Source organism: Herpailurus yagouaroundi, unplaced genomic scaffold (assembly GCF_014898765.1).
Source record: "Herpailurus yagouaroundi ecotype Mexico unplaced genomic scaffold, PumYag 163, whole genome shotgun sequence".
Taxonomy (NCBI): Eukaryota; Metazoa; Chordata; class Mammalia; order Carnivora; family Felidae; genus Herpailurus; species Herpailurus yagouaroundi.
The window spans coordinates 65,020,675-65,037,573 of NW_024412404.1; the positions used below are offsets into that span (position 1 = coordinate 65,020,675).

The 16,899-nt window shown below is 51.5% G+C and overlaps 1 protein-coding gene across 6 annotated transcripts in view; it reads left to right on the forward strand.

The window, feature by feature from the left end:
• Positions 1-16,899, forward strand: part of MGMT (O-6-methylguanine-DNA methyltransferase) — a 303,642-nt gene that overhangs the window by 62,007 nt on the left and 224,736 nt on the right. For 4 of the 6 annotated variants that reach the window (XM_040486791.1, XM_040486788.1, XM_040486786.1 and 1 more), the window contains one exon: positions 3,574-3,710. In XM_040486791.1, coding sequence (XP_040342725.1) covers positions 3,586-3,710 — 125 coding nt within the window. In that variant the 5' untranslated portion in view covers positions 3,574-3,585. Of the gene's footprint in view, positions 1-2,060; positions 2,129-3,573; positions 3,711-16,899 lie in introns of all 6 variants that reach the window. The other 2 variants (XM_040486787.1, XM_040486789.1) reach the window with 1 other exon arrangement.

The window sequence follows — 16,899 nt, forward strand, 5'->3', positions numbered from 1 at the left end:
TGGGTCCACACACTGGGCAGTGAATTGAGGGCAGATGGCACGGGGCCAGGCAGCAGGAAACTGGCAGTGGCTGCAACATCCTGTTTCCAGGGCAACGGTGGCAATGGTGCCGGCTGCGTGTCTGTAGTCCCTGTGGTCCTACAGATGTTTCCTGAGGTTCGATTCTGGCTGTGGTTGGACTGTGGCCAGTCTTGGTTCCTACAGTTGTCTGAGCTTGTTTCTCCAGCCTTCCCAGCAGTTCTGGGAGTTATGGAACAGCCTTTCAGTAAATTGCTTTTGTGCTTAAATTAGCTGCTATGAGGTTCTGACGCTTTCCATTCGGAGCCGTGCCTGGGACAGGGGCTCATGGCTTTTCATGGTCTGGATCTGAGGCCTGTGCCCAGATCTGCGAGGAAACCACTTTCAGCCTGACAGGCATGGCCTAGGTAGGAGACGTGAGTTCATGGTTAACAAAAACCAGTTTCTATGCAGGACTGCTCAGAGCTTTTAACACACTAACGTGCATGGTGAGTTTCCCAGGAGGGGATAGTGCACCCACGTTTCTCTGAGTAGTCTTTAGTCTTCTAGAACACACTGTGGGAAATGCTGTGCCAGACTCTTGGCCTGGATGGTGGAAATGCTGCTCATCTACTTCGTCTGTTTGATAAGCCTCTCGTGTGTGTGATGCATCTGTCTTCAGTGGAGCCCTGACTCCTGGTAGCAGACCCTGCAGGGTGACGGGAAACATCCATAGATGTGAGGGCTCCGAGGAATGAGGGAAGGCCCCAGGGGACTGGGGAGGGGTGGCCACCCGCTGTTTACGACGGTAAGGAGTTTGGTGCTGTTGGATAAGATTTTACAGAGGAGAGCCGATGCGCTGCGTGACAGGATCGAAGGCCAAGGGCATGTGGTTAAAATGTCAACTGTGACAAGATGGTAATCCTAAATCCTTCCCGGAAGCCAAGTGTCTGCTCATGTTCCCACTAGTCCCTGTGCAGGCCCTGTGGTTTAGGTGTCCTTTACCCCACAGATAAAGGCACTTGTGGCAAAGTGACAGGCCGTGGTGGGAGGCCACCCCCCTGCTTCCTGCCCCTGCATGGCGAAGTGGGGATCCATGGACATTGGGGTGGTCGAGGAGTGCGACATGTCAGAGCATCTGTGACATCGGGCGAACATCATAATCCCGTGTCCCCTCACTGGGAACTGAGAGGAGTCTATTTCAGATCCCGGTCAAGATGCACAGAAAAGTGCATGTTGAGCAGGGTGGCTCTGCAGCCCGGGGCTTAGGATGGAATCTCGGGGTGATGCTTACACACTGTGTGGTTTGGGGGTACTGCTTGACCTCATCAGGGCCATAAATGCACTTCTCCCCGTGGCTGCTGGGAAGACAGATGAGGGAGTTGGTGTGTGGCTTTAGCAGCAGGTGGAAGGATGGGAAGGGAAGAGGTCAGGGTAGGGGTGGTGAGGCGGGCCATGTGGGGAGGTCAGGAAGAGGACGTGTGGCGGAGGGACTGCAGTATCAGGCCCCTGAGCTGCCTGGAGGCACGGCCGGCCTATGGGTGGGCGTAGGAGGGTGCATGAGTGCGGACCTCGAGGGCCTCAGCAGACCCGGCGTGTGGAGGCCGGGGTAATTGCTCAGGGCCACGCTGTCCCCGTCACAGCCGGGCAGCAGGAAGGCAGCCACAGCCAGCATGCAGACAGATGAGCGAGGCCACGTCCCCGCAAAACGTGATTTACGAAAGCAGGTGTCAGTCTGCCTGCGGCCTGTGGGCTGCAGTTTTCGGACCCTGCTGTAGCCCCTTTGTGTAATTGGCAGCTGATTTATTGTTCGGGGCGAGGGGCGGGAAGGGGTGGGAAGGGCCCAGGTGTAACTCGGGTCCCAGGGAAGTCCTTCCTCGCATGAGAGTTGATGAGGCCTCAGGGAGAATGGGGTGGAAATGAGCGGAGCTGGCAGTGGTAGGAGCTTGATGGGGTGAGCGGGGGAGGAGAAAACCTAGGGTGAGTCCTGGGCATGGTGGGGGTGACGATGGACGGCAGTGACGTCCCTGAAAAGCCGCATGTGCAGGAGAGCATTTTTGCAGGGTTACGTCGCGGACAGTTCATCGGAGGTGCCTGCGGACAGAGCTGTGATCAGCAGCCCGGCCCACAGGTCAGGAGCAGCGCACGGTCTGGGTGGGGGGTGAGGCTGTCGCTGTTTCGGTGCATGGCTGGCGGCTGCCGTGGGGCCGAGCGCAGGGAAACGCTGGCATGTGAGGTCACGCGGTTTGCGGGAGGAGGGGCTGCAGGGAGGGAACAGGCTCCGGGGCCTGGGCTGGTGCCCGTTCGCATCCCCACAGCCCACCCTTGGCTCGCATCTTCTGCCCGCAGTTGGGGTGGTTTTTATCCAATGTCGGTTTGCCCGGACCTCCTGCCTGGCTCCTCCCCACCCTCGCCGTACCTGCTCGTTCTCCCCAGCCTTTGGTCCGCTGACCAAAATGAATATCTGTCAATTAACAGGGACAGTGCATCATAGGACAGCTTTTATGTGTTTGTACGTTTCTCTGAAAGTAAGTGAAGTGCACGGTTGGCCCTTGAACAGCACGGGATTAGGGACGCTGACCTCCGTGCAGTCGAAAATCTGCGTGTGACTTTTGACTCCCAAAAAATTTAGCTACTAAGAGCCTACTGTTGACCTTCCTGTGAAAATATCCGGTTATCACCTTTCGTATGTTTGTATTATATACTGTGTTCTTATAAAAAAAGTAAGCTGGGGAACGTGTTAACATCGTAAGGCATAAAAAATACATTTATAGTTCTGGGGCACCTGGGTGGCTCAGTGGGTTAGATGTCCGATTTGGGCTCAGGTCATGATCTCATGGTTGGTGAATTCAAGCCCCACGTCTGGCTTTGTGTTGACGGCTCGGAGCCTGGAGCCTGTTTCCGATTCTGTGTCTCCTCCTCTCTCTGCCCCTCCCCCACTGTGCTCGCGCTCTCTCTCTCTCTCTCTCTCTCTGTCTCTCAAAAATAAACGTAAAAAAAAAAAAAAATACATTTACAGTCCTGTATGGGAAAACCGTGCACAGTGGCCCACGCAGGTCAGACCCGTGTCGTTCAGGGTCAGCTGTGTGTGTTCTCCATGCGTGCATGGGGCTCGCTCCCAGCCAGCACAGCTTCCACTGCACAAGAGCTGTGTCCACCTTCACTCCACAATGCCTTGCTTTTAAATGTACTTTGTTCAAAATATCCCGTGGCTTCAGCCTGTGTTGGTGAGAAAGTTGGTAACTGTTTTGTTGAAGCAAGGTTAGCTTGGCTCTAGGGACCCCATAGAGGGAGCTCTGGTCATTTTCACCTCTTCGACTGAGCCCTGGTTCAAGGTGAGGCTAGGGAGTAATTGAAGGAAGGCGTGTGTGCCGCTAGTCGGCTGCTCTAGTGGTCCTGGTAGTTTTCTGTCTCTGAAGTAAGTGCAGTACAAAGACGACACATCCGATGATTAGGTTCCAAGAATGGGGAAGAACTTCGGAAGACGTTTGTCTTCAGTAACTGGTGCTCGTTGTGCTTTAAGAGGGACCACGCTTTTTCACGTGTACTTCATTGCTTTAAAATCATCTTTTACAGGTGCGTGGGAGAATGGACAAGACCTGTGAAATGAACTACAAGGTGGTGGACAGCCCGCTGGGGGAGATTGAGATCTCTGCCTGTGAGCAGGGTGTGCATGAGATCAGGCTGCACGGCAGGAAGACCCCCGATGCCAGGTGAGTCCCCTGCAGTCCCCTCCGCGCGGTATTTGTTGAGAGTGGCACAGAACCAGTGGGTACTGCGGCGTGGTACGGAGCCACGGGCCGGCAGCCACCAACCTCAGCCTGGCCCGTGGCTGGGCCAGGACTTTGCGTCAGCAGCATCTGCTGATGTCTGTGCGTCCTCTGCCTGTAGGTAACCACAGGGGCACAGCTCTCGCTAGTGGCCCATGACGTCTAATTAACATACACGTTTACAGGGGCGCCTGGGTGGCTCAGTCCATCCAGTGTTTGACTCTTGATTGCAGCTCAGGTCATGATCCCAGGGTCATGGGATCAAGCCCCACCTCAGGCTGTGCACTGAGTGTGGAGCCTGCTCGGGATTCTCGCTCCCTCTGTCCTCCCCTCTCCCCCCACCCCCCGCCCCGCCAGCTCGCATTCTCCTTCCCTCTCTGTCTCTAAGATAAACAAAAAAACATTTACAGAGTAGTCGATGGACTATAAGCCTTAAATATTTTGATTCTTCAATAAGTGTGGGAATCTCTCTGGAAGATTGGTGACCGGGATTGGGGGGGAAATGCTTCCCTGATCTTGATGGTTTTAAATCAGGACCAGCCTTCGTCGTTCAGTCTGCCAGGTGAGTTTCCTGCTGAAGTCTTGGAACTGCTTGATTTGGAGCTCTCGTGGCCCCTGTGGTGTCAGACAGACGGGGGTGGGGGGGCGGTTGAGCATGGGGGGAGCCCCCCAGCATGATGTTAGAGCGCTGCCTTTTCTAACAGGACACGTGCTTCTCTTCTGACAGATCTCCACCGTATTTCTCTTGATTGTAAAAACATAAAAAATTTAAAGTACTCCTTAACGTTTGGTTCTGAAATGTAACGTTTCCTCCATCCATCGATTGTGAGTCGTTGTATTAAAATTGCAGTTCTCGTTACTTCTGACAGAAGAGGGAAAAACCGCCCACTCCTGCTCAGTGTTTGTCTTAACCGGCTAATAAACACAATGCCAGAGAACATTAGATAAAGAAAATACATAGAAACATAAAAATTGATTTTAATGGACCCCTGTCAGAGACCGCCATAATGAGCGCGGGCACGGTAATAAATACCCGTTTTCGCCTCCAGTGTCGAGATTTTTTCCTGTCGAGCTGCATGTTACAATCAATAGTACTTTTTTTTTAAGGCCAAAAAAAAAAAAAAAAAATAAGCAAACCTTTGAACTATATGAATACACTCTTCTCTTTCTATGAAAACCATCTGGCCACGGTGCTCAGAAAATCACAGACACCAAATAATTCGTGGGGAATGTCATTTTGTCTCTTAGCATATTCACTTGCCCAATAAATCACAGAAATTTTGTGGAACTTTTTGCTTTAAGAAAAAATTCCTTGAAGTGAATTTGGGGAAGAAAATAAAACCTAGACGTTTCGTTAAATGCCCACTCTGGGTGATGAGAACACAAGAGGAGGCTTAATTCTGAGCTGCTTTCTGCATCAGGATTGGGTTCAGCCTGAAGCAGTCGCCCGGATGGCTTCAGTAAGACGCTCATAGATGAGCAGTGGAGGCTGGGTCTCATGGCTGCCTCCGGCTTTCCTCTGCCTCTCCAGGCTGTGGCCCTCATTCTGGTGCTTTGGGCCGGCCTCTGGGGTGCAAGCTGCCACACTCCCCTTCTGGGCAGAGGAGAGAGAAAGGGACCCACCCCCCCTTTCCAGAAGGAGCCCCTAGCATCCTCCTATCACGGGGCCACCACCGGGCTGGGAGCCAGGGTAGGCGAGATTCTGTGTGTAAGGGGCAAGTGAGAAATGAGTTTTAACCAGTAGTCTGTTATACACCCACGGTAAACTTTAGGAAGGGACATTTAAAAGTTACAGATTCAAAAATTCTTTATGAATACTCAGGGTTGATAATTCTTTTTCAAGTGATAGAAAATCGAGGTGAGGTTTTGAGAAAAGTGTACAAGCCAAATGGCCACCAGCCTAAACCAAGATCTGGAACTCTCTAAACCACCTGTTCCCTTGTGCTCCCTGTGAGTCCCGGCTCCTGTTGGCATCTACCGTTCCCATTTCTGTCTTGATTAACCACTCATTCTTGAGCTTTATATAGAGTTGAGGGTATAGTCTTCTGTACTGGATTCTTTGTTCAGCGACGTTTTGAGGGTCACCCCTGTTGTGTGTCAATTAGTAGGTCCTTCTTGGTGGTGAATGTAGTTTATTCTAGGAATACTCCACAGTTTTATCAGGTCTCCTACTGATGGAATTTGAATTGTCCAATTTGTGGCTAGTGGGAGTAAAGTTGAAAGTTTTGTTCAAGCCTCTTTGGACCCCTTTTTGCTTCTCTGGAGTCAGCTCCAAGGTGTGGGATTGCTGGATTGCATGGCAAATGTATGTTTAACCTCCTAAGAAACTGCCAAAACTTTTCCCAAAGTGGAACCATTTCATACTCCCTTCCATCAGAAATTGCAGGAGTTTCCATCTCTCTGTGCTCTCACTGATATGTGTTAGTTTCTAAAGTTTTAGCCATTCTAGTGGGTCTGAAACATTCTCGTTCTGATTTTAACTTTCCTCATGATCTCCTCTAACCACCTTTATCGACCACTCCTGCCTTTTCATTGTGCGGCGTCTGCGTGGGTCTTCTGCCCATTTTCGATGGGCATCCTGTTTGTTTTATCATTGATTTGTGCTTCTGGTTACAAGTCCTTTATCAGATATGTGTATTACCATATGTATTTCACAACTGGATGCTTGTTTTTATTCTAGTGCCATCTTCCAATGAGAAGTTCCTGATTTTGAGGGACTACAACGTAATGATTTTCTTAGCATTTTTTGTCTTCAAGATTTGCCTACTGTTAATTTCTCCAGTATTTTCTGATAAATTCTTCTAAAACTTGATAATTTCGGGCTCTTATGTTTAGATCTAGGACCCATCATCTTGAACCACCTTGTTGTGGTGAGGTACTCAGTTTTTTTTTCCAGTTACTTAGTTTTCTCCTCATTTAGGAGGAGAAAACAACTTTCTAAATTGAATTCCCTTAGCACGTTTGTCAAATCAATTGACTACTTGTGTGCGTCCCTGTGTCTGGACGTTGCGTGGTTCAGGTGATCGCTTCATCTGTCCCACACCAGAACTGTGTGGATGTGATTCCATAGCTTTGTGGTAAGTCTTGAATTAAGGTAATGAGTCTTCTAACTTTTTTTTTCCCCCTAAAGACTGTTTTGGCTTCAGTGCCTTTAAATTTCCATATTAAAGAATCAAGGTGTCTAGTATTGATTGGGATTTTGGTTGGGGGTTCGTTAAATTTTTGTACCCAAATTGGGAGGGTTGACCACTTTAAAAACCTTCCAATTTATGAACATGGTTTATGTCTCCATTCATTCGACTTGTCTTTAATTTTCTTCTGTGTTCTAGTTTCCAGCATAGAGATCTCGTATGTTTTTTGTACATCTGACTTCTAAATATTTTGGTGTTCTAAATTAGTTTAAAATGGTTTTTTACTGGCTGCTGGTACATCGTTTTTTATGTTGATTTTTGATATGTTGATCTTCTGTCCTCTTACTGAATTAATAGTTGTAGGAATTGTTTTGCAGATTCCTTAGGACTTCTGCTATAGAAAGTCGGTCCTGTGACTAAAGACAGCTTTCTGATCTTCATGCCTTTTATTTCCACTTTCACCACTGACTGGACCCTCTGGCGTATGGGGTAAACGTTGTGACGGTGGACTTTCTTCCCCTGTTCCAGTCACGGGGGCTTCCGGTTCCCGAACCATGGTGCTGCCCCTGTGGGTCTCATAGGTGTCTTTTCTCGGATGGAAAATACTTGCTCTCCATGGTGGATTTTGTTAGTCTTTTTGTACGTGTCTCAACGTTATCATTACTACTTTTTTAAACAAGTGGTGAGGAGCGCCTGGGTGGCTCAGTAGGTTAAGCGTCTGACTTCAGTTCAGGTCACGATCTCATGGTTCGTGAGTTTGAGCCCCACGTCGGGCTCTGTGCTGACGGCTCAGGGCCTGGAGCCTGCTCAGGATTCCGTGTCTCACTCTCTTTCTTTCTCTCAAAAATAAATATTAAAATACATTTTTTTTTTTAACAAGTGACGAAGCAAGATTTTATACCAGTCTTGAAATGCTGGACTATGCCACGTAGTTCATGATCTCTCCCTGCACGCCCCCCCCCCCCCACGTTACTGGCTTAAATTTGCCATTTTTTCCAGTGCTTGTGTGTTTACATTCATGACGGATGTTTGTCTTAATTTTCCTTTCTGTGATGCGCTTACCAGGCTTTCGCATTCAGGTTAGCCTTTAGGCACAAAGTGACTTCGGAGGTGTTCCGTCTCTTCTGAAAGCATCTTGTGTGAGATTAGTGGGGCTTCTTTTTCCAGCTGTGGATGAATTCACCTCAGATGCCATCCAGCTCTGGTGTTGCTTGTACAGAAAGACATGATTAGGATTCCTTTTGTCTACTAGAACTGGTGCTGCCCTTGCCCACTCCGAGGGGCGGTACCTGCAGGTGAAGCGCTGTGTGCCCCTAAGGCCGTGCTCTCCAGCTCTGCTGGTGGGCAGGGGCCAAGGGGGTTTCGAGCAGAGCATCCTCACGGCTTGGGGATGCTGTTCTGCCCCTCCTCCTCAAGTGCTTGTGAGGGCTGGGGTCTTTATCTCCTCTGGAGCCATGCTGCTTTCTTCAGTAGGGAAATTGGAAGTTGACCACTGACCTCTGTCTTCAGTGAAATTTCACTTGTAATTCTGTACAAAATAGGGTTCCTGTTCCCCACGTCAGTCTGCTTACCTGTTTGTATGGCTTTATACAGTGATCTTTGGGATTTCTTGGTCTAGGTTAAATTCCCTTTCCCTTCCTAAAACTACTTGAATGTAGAATATCAGATGGGAAGGAGAGTATGATCCTAATTTTATGACTTCCTGCCAATACTATCAAGTGTGCATTAACAATTCTCACGTTTAAGAGTAACTTGCTTTTTTGCAAGAGCTCGATGAACTCTCCCCACACCATCTCTGCGTGACTACAAAGCTTTGACCCCGTTATTCCCTGCAGTGTCAAAAAATCTAATGCGAAGGGGTGTTGAAAAATAAATGTTATTTGGGGGCTTGTTTAGGTTTCCCTAAAGTTGATTCCCTTTGATTCACTTGAAACGTGGACCGTTCTGCCCTGGTCGCACTCACGCTGTGAGAGGAGCAGTAGCGTGTTTGGTCCCACCGGGCTGGACCTGCACGTGTCTTCCCTCTCCCTTCTCAAAGAGTCACCCTCGTGTTTCATTTTGTCCATGGAAGTCATTTTAGAAACAATATAGGAATGCAACACCGAGAAAGCTTATAGTCCAACCAAACTGAGCAGTTGTAAAAATATTCTATGTTTTTGAAAACTTAACACCTGCAGGCTGTTTTCTCTTTGTGGGGCTCTGTGGTGTTGCACACACGTGGCTCTTGATGGTGTTTCTGGCAAGTTGCCCCCTGCTAGCTCAGCGTAGAGGCTGGGTGGGAGCGTGTGGCCTAGTTCGGCCTGACCCTCCTTCCAGCACTTGGCTGGCTGGCTGGTTCGTGGCTCCCTGTCACTAGGCTCACGGACAAGGGCCTGGACCCTCTACGGCAGAGCACGTCACTGCAGGGTGTCTCTGTTCTGTCTGGGAGGGGGGCGTCCGCCCCACCGGATGCTTGGTCAGGTCTCGCCCTTTACGTGTGCCAAAGCAGTCTCTCCGTTGAAATGGTGAAGATGGGATGCCTCTGAGGTCCTCCTGAAGAGTGGCCAGACCTGTGAAGTCCTGTTGTGTGCACTCCATTTGAGCGGATGGCAGTCAGCTTCTGCATGGATTTGCTGCTTTCCTGTTCATTTTTAAGTGTTGTAAGTGGAGGAGTGGCCTGCACGGGGACGCCGAAGGTGACGCCGGCCGGTCCCTGGCAGCCCCTCTGTGCCACGTGGCCTGCCGATCACGTCCGAGTGAATCCTGAGCATCTGCGTGTCGCGAGACCCTTCCCGGGAAGTACCTGCGTTAGTTCTCGGGCGGACCAGGCGATCCTCGTGCAGACCCTGGCCTCCCCTCCATATCATCTTCTGAGGAAGGGGAGAAGCTCTCCCCGGGCTAAACACTGGAAGGAGTTTTCATCAAATGACGCTCCTTGGGATTTGCACCTATTGCACGCTCAGCCACCTCACGGCTTTCCTTCACTGGTTTGAACTGATTTGTGTTGTATGTGCTTAAACAACGTAATGATTTCATTTTACAGAGTGTTTCTTGAGGAAGTCTCTTGAGTCAAATAAGCAGATTTCTGTGCGGGGAGAGCCTCCCAAGCGGGCTTCGGCTTCATAGGAAGCGTCTTGTTCTTCAGAACAAGCGCTCGAATGCCTGGGGAGCCTGCAGCGCCTTGTCCTCGCCCCCACCCGGCCCTAGAGGTGCGCGTGTGGGACCTGTGTGCGCGGAACCTGTCCCCAATTTCTGGGGGGGACCCTCTTGACTCGGGAGGCCGGTGACGCTCACCATGCACACACAGCCCGGCGTTCAGGGAGCAGCCGCGGGGTGGTGGGTGCCACGCTGGGCTCGGAGCTCCTGGATGGCCACAGGTAAGGGAAGGCCACATCCCTGCCTTCCGGGGAGGCCAAGGCGAGGGGACTGTGACCAAGTGACAGACGGTGGCCCTCGGCGCTGGGCCTTCTGCCTTCATGGCATGGGTTCCCTTGGTCACTCTGCAGAGAACTGGCCGAGAAGGGCGCCCCTCTGACGGACTTGCACTTTGCTGCCACCGCTCGGGCGAGTCCTGCTCCCGGGAGTCCTCTCCCCAGAAGAGGTGTGCTGCCCCGTTTTCGGGTGAAATTGTGTGGTTTCTAGTCTAGGAGAGAGAAAAGCAATGCATGGCTTCAGGAGTTTCGCCTTTTCTCACGTTTCTGCACGGTCCCGTTTCACCGTTTGCCTTCCCGGGGTCAGGGCGGAGGGTGGGAGCAGGCAGGCTGTTGGCAGTATTTAAGCAGGCGTCCCTGGGATTCGGAGTCTTGGTTCTGGACTCGGCGAAGACAAAGCGACGTGTTACTCCTGCCAATTTTATTAGTGTTGCAGGGGCACAGAAATGGCAAAACTTGCATCCTGTGTCCGTGAGTAAGGAGCAAGCTGGCTGATTTAATTTTGAGCCTGCCACGACACTCCTGGAAGGAAGCAAAGAACCGTTGAATGACCGTTACAAATACGTGGGTTCAAAATATGCACCAAACTGTCCCAGTAAAGGATTTGCTTTGGAAGTTTCCAGCACTTGGAGTGTAAGCACACTTCAGAGTCAGAGCAGGAAGTCGGTTGACTTTGGAGAAAGGGGGATGTGTTACCTGTGTGGCGTGTTAAAAATCCCCTGATCTCCTGCTCTGGACAGCAAGTTTCCTGTGGGAGGCATTGGGCTCCTTCGTTCCTGACGTGATGGCAGCTTTCCCGGAGGAGCCGCCCTCCTGGCCCCTTTGTGCTGCCACGGAGAGCCCTTCCCCTTTTCCCTGAGGAGGAGACCTGGCTGGTGGCACAGTGTGGCCCAAACTCCGCATGACCCTGCTGTGCAGTCCCACGGAGGAAGGCTGTCTCTGTGTCACTTGGTGAGTGGGGGGCGCTCAGAAGTTGTAGCCAGCGCCGGGGTTTGCTTGAGCCCTAGGGCGACCCCTTCCAACCCAGATCCCTGGGCTCTCCCAGACACTGAGAGCAGCTCTCACCCCAAGGAGGGGCCCACCCTGAAGCGCACAGGGTCTAGACGGTGCTCTCGCGTGGTTCCAGGATTTGTGGTCTTGTGGGGCTGTTTCTGATGGTCTGAGCCTGGTCAGCGGTGCCCTTGCTCCACGGCCCCTTGTCACTGTCACTGCTGAGGGTGGACAGGCCTGGACACAGCAGGCCCCTCCTGGGGTCTGGCTCGGCCCGTCCCTTCCTCACCCTGGTCACTAGGCGTAGGGGCCTCCTTGCTGGCCTCTCCGTCTGTGGCCATCCCCCTCCCACTTCTGGTCAGCTGTGGTCTGGAGAAGCCGTTCATTCACAGGCCTCTTCACATTGGGAGGAAGAGGTCAAGTAAACTGCCGGGAGAAAAACATTGGGGGTTTATGGCCACGTTGTAGCGTCTTGAAGGCCACTTCCATTTTCCTTGGGAGTCTTTTTTCCAGAACAGGTTGGGATGCCAGGAGAGGGCACTGGGTGAGTGGGGACTTTGGACAGCTGGTGCCCGGTGAGCGTGCCAACTGTCTCGGCCAGGCCTCGGGCGCTGGAGGGAGAAAACCACAGTCCAGACAGGTGCACATCTCCTTCCCACGTGTGCTCACGAGGCCGTGCTGCTCCTGACGCCGGTCCGAAGGGCATGTGGCCACCGGTGGGGCGCGAAGCTTAGGCCACACGGGAGCACCGGCAGCTGTGCCTTGGCCCATGGTTTGGTGCCTTCGTCTGCACCGGTCTTGCACCTCACGGCAGCCTCCCTGTTTCGTGAAGATACAGCTGTGCTGTATTTATGTACTGCCCTACATTTCTCCTATTTTGTGTTCAGGTTTTGATTTCCAGAATTTTCATTGTTTGTATATCTCCCATATTTTCTGGTATTTAAGCTGTGTGCGACTAGTGAATAATTCTCAATTTTTATCTTGAAAGTGTTCGTGCCATTTAAGCTGTAAACTCTCAAAATACACTTGGTTTGTTAAATTTATTTCCTTTAAATTGTATCAGTAATTAGATCAGCTCCTTGATATTAATGTACAGGGGAGTTCTTGCATGCTGATCACTTCAGAATTTAAATTGAGTTAAAGGTTAAATGAGTTTAATTTTTGAATTGAACTGAAGCATTGTCTTGTGTCAGATTCATCCAGAATTTTTATGTCCAGTTTCCATATCAAGTGATGGAAGTAGATCTTTCTCTGATCTTTGTAAATTTTTTATATGTTCTTCAATTGGTCACCCAATTCCCAAAACATGGGTGTGCCTGCTGTGACAGGCCCCGTGTCTTGGGGACGTGCACTGGGGACATTGCAGGAGCCAGTGTGACAGCCCCACCTGTGTGGATCCCAAGGCTGGGGTGGACAGGAACTGTGGTGCTGTCCCTCGACGGCGGTGGGCCTGGGCCTTAACCCTGGGTGCTGGGGTGCAGCCGCGTGGGACAGAGCAGGCTGGGAGGTCCCGCAGGAGCCGGCATCCAACAGGGCGGGATGGAGACAAGGCAGAGGGATGAGGCCGGAGTGAGTTGGGTGTTGTGTTGAGATTGTTCAGGGGTTCATCCCCTCTGAATGAGGGCCAGGTGGGGGCGGGAGACAAGTTTTCTTCGAGCTGTGCGAAGCGCATTCCGTGGCGCCTTGGTCTTCTGAGACCAGCATGCTGCTCGTAACTACTCTTCAGCTTTGACTTTTGGAGCCCAGCTACACGTTGCTCACTACACGTCTGAAGCACGAATGGCTTCGTCCAGAAGTGAGCCCAACGGCTTGGCTGTGCATCCCGTGCCACCCGCGATCTGTGAGGGTGTCTCAGCAGGGACAGAGAACCAAAACGGAGTGGCATTCGTGCGAACTGTCCCGTGTTCTGGATTAGTCTCCTTGGAGCTTTGTGTTGGGGCCGGAGGGGGGACAGGCTGCAGGGAGAGAATGTCTTTCCCAGAAATGCGGTTCATTCGGCTCCTCTGAGAATTCTCCCGTCATCTTCTGTGGAGGAAACTTTTTCCATTTCCTTCCAGATTGGGGCACACTCGTGGTTCCAGCTCAAGGCTGTGGAGCTCCAGCTGTCTCAGCGGAGTCCTTGAGTTCTGCTTTTACCTTGTCCGTGCCCAGTGCGGTAAGCTCCCCGCCCACGTGTTTGACCAGCTTGTCTCTAGTCTCACTTAGTGTTTTCCTGAGGACCCTCATACCTGAAGCATTCCACATCCTGCCCATCTTTGCTCATCTCTCATCGGATCTGCACACGTGCATATACAGGTTTTTTTTTTTTTTTTTTTAAATGAAGGGGCTTGCCCGCTCTGTTAAGTGCGCCTGCAGATTCCTTTACCTGGAAGAACAGTGGTCTGTCTGGATTGGCGTCTGGTCTTTGGTGTTCGCTGCAAGCACGCACGTGCGTGTGGAGGATCAGAGTTCTCGTGCGGTGATCGTTCCTGATGGAATCCATGTTGGTACTCTTAAAGCTGCTCTTTCGGTGCCTTCTTCCAGAAAGCCAGCCTCCCTGGCCAGCGCAGGTGAAAAACGTAGAAAATGCTTTGTCTGCAGCTCCGTCCACGTGATGCTGGGAAGTGCTCCCTTCTGAGTGGGCCGCAGCCGACGCTGTGCTCCCTCTGCACGTGTCTTCCGACAGAATGTGTATCGGTCAGGCGGGGCTGGGAAGCCACTGGGTTGAGCACACCGTGTGTGGAGGTGGCAGATCTTGTCCTGAAGCCGTGGTGTTGGGGCGCTGTCGTCCCTGTCCATCTGGCTGTTGGGGGGGTGCCACTGGGTGACAAGTCTCCAGGTGGAGAACACGCACATTCCAGCAGTTGTCTGCCAGGTGTTTAGATAAGCAAAATGTGGAATATCAACAAGTCTAGAAGGATGCAGTTATGAGGAGAAACGTTTTAAAAACTTAGCCCATTATTAGAGGAAAATAAAAGCTTTGGGGTAGGCTGATGATTTTTTTTTTTAACTTGGTTCCTTTCTGAAGTCGGAACATTTCCTGGTGCACAGTGTGCCCGTGCAGGTGGGTGTGTGTGCACATACATACGCATAAGTGGATTGGAGATGTTTCTGCTCTCCTCTAACATTGCTTCCTCTAAAATACATCTAGAAGTAGGGGAGATGGCTCTTCTGAGTTATTGGATCCTCAGAAGTCGCCTCTCGCAAGTAGTTGTTTCTTTTCTAAAAATCGTCTGGAAAAACACCTAGCTTTCTGATCTTTACTTCATCCAGTTCAAGGCTCTGTTAGAAGAGTGATTGTATAGCTGAGCTCTGCTTTTATTAAAAAGAACTGGGCCACTTATTTCCTTCAAAGTTCCCGGTGTGTTTAAATCTTCTCTAGGTAAACAGCTTTTATTGAAAATAATATTTTGAGACTGACACCTTTCTCCCCACAAGTGGTGCTGGCAGCCTTCTGTTGCTCGCTCATCCTGCACGAAGCCTGGACCTCGCTTGCAACTCCCCGGTGTCGGTGGGGTGTGTGCAGAGCTGGGGGCTGGGCAGGTGGGGCTGGGGCTGGGACCGGAGACAGGTCCTGGTCCCCCCCGTTTTTTTTTCTTTTGTGTGTATCTGGGGGGGGAGTTGTTTTTTGTGGGGTTTTTTTGTTGTTTTTTTTTTACTCTCAGGAAGTGGTGGTGAGTGGAGACGGGATCCAGCGTGGACACAGTGCACTGATGGGGGTTGGGGCGTCCAGTGTGGACAGAGTGCACTGCCGGGGGCGGGGGGGGGGGGCCAGCATGGACACAGTGCACCGACAGGGGTGGGCGGATCCAGCACGGACACAGTGCACTCATGAGGTGGCCGGGGGGGGGGGGCGGGGGGAGTCCAGTGCAGACACAGTGGCATTATTTGGTTGGGTGACTTAAACCTCAGGCCTGCAGGTGGTCGTATGGGAATAGTCTACAGCCCCTGCTCCCTGTCAAGGGGGAAAAATGGAAGCTGAGTGGAGCTTTTCTGCTTCTGTTCTCACACTGACCGCCTGTCCTCCTCCACTTGGCTCTGGGGGTTTCTGAACATTGGCTTCCACCGGTTTGCACACGGCCATAAACTACTCCTCAAGCAATTGAGTAAATGCTATTATTTCCATCAAGTGATAATTAAGAATCACCGGGGCAAACGGTTAAGATTCTAAGTGCCAAATGTTGGTATGTTCTGAACGCTTCTTTGTACGTGACTCTTGGAATTTTCCAGATCCAGAGATAGTCAGAACTCTAAGGGACTTTGGGCAGCATGCAGGCCAGCCCTGCACTTTCCTGACACACCAAAGTCCAGGGATTGGGTGCCACGCCTGGGCCTCCATGCTGCCTGGGGAGGGGACCATGACTGGAGAGGCCAGCTGGGGCTCCATCTGCTCTCACAGGAGGACTTCTGGGGGACGAGCCGGCACCCAGCAGCACGTCCTCTGTGTCGTGTGCACAAGCCACAGAACCTGCCATGCTGCAGGCCATGTCTGAGGACCCACCCGCCCTCAGTTGGTGGGGGGGGGGGGGGGAGGTGTCTTTAGGGTCCTCTCCAAGCTTTCCAAGGCACCCGGGTGTCCCCATCTCAGAAGGAGAGCACTGAGTGGTAGTGGCAGTACCCAGGCGGACAGCCACGCAGGGCAAAAGCAGAGGCCCCTGGGCTGGTGAAGGGCATTGGTGCTGTGGACACGGGAGTCCCCCGGCTCTGATCCCGCCGGGAGGGGGCGGGGCAGGAGGCAAAGGCCTGTGGCAGAGGTGGTCACTCTGTCCAGTTGCCGGTGGAAGCCTGTGTGCCACCAAGCACGGTCCTCCTCCTCACCTTTGCTGTATCTGTTTTATTTCAAAAAGGAGGCAAGTGTAGCTCTTTGGCTTTTTTTGTTGTTGGGATTCATTTGTTAAATTGGCGAACGTGTTGAAGAAATGAGTGAAGAAAAGAATTTCAGTGTGCAGATGTCTAAGCGTCCTGTCTCCGTGCTGCCTGGCTTTGTCCGCCCGTGGCTTTGCCTGCCCGTCTCGTGAACTTCAGTCTTTCTTCCCTTCCCTTCATCAGGCTGGCTCTGGGGATCCCTTTTTCAAGGGATAGAAAACTCATCATGGGGTGTCTTGTTTTTTGCATCTGAGTTTTCAAGTGCTTTCCAGGTTTTTATTGCCTAAAGATTCATAGGCTGTAGACCTACTATGGCCAATTGTAGAATGCTTTCTGGAGAGGAAACAGACACCGTCACAGTTGTGTTTTTAGCCCTAATACGTGGGGGCCAGAAGCATGTTCAGGATACCTGGAGCCCCTGAACTGAAAATACAAGCAGTAAAATTTCTTTTTTTTTCTAAATTTTTTTTTTCAACGTTTTTATTTATTTTGGGGACAGAGAGAGACAGAGCATGAATGGGGGAGGGGCAGAGAGAGAGGGAGACACAGAATCGGAAACAGGCTCCAGGCTCTGAGCCATCAGCCCAGAGCCCGACGCGGGGCTCGAACTCACGGAGCGCGAGATCGTGACCTGGCTGAAGTCGGACGCTTAACCGACTGCGCCACCCAGGCGCCCCTCATCATATGCTTTAAAATTTTTTTTTCAACGTTTTTTATTTATTTTTGGGACAGAGAGAGACAGAGCATGAACGGGGG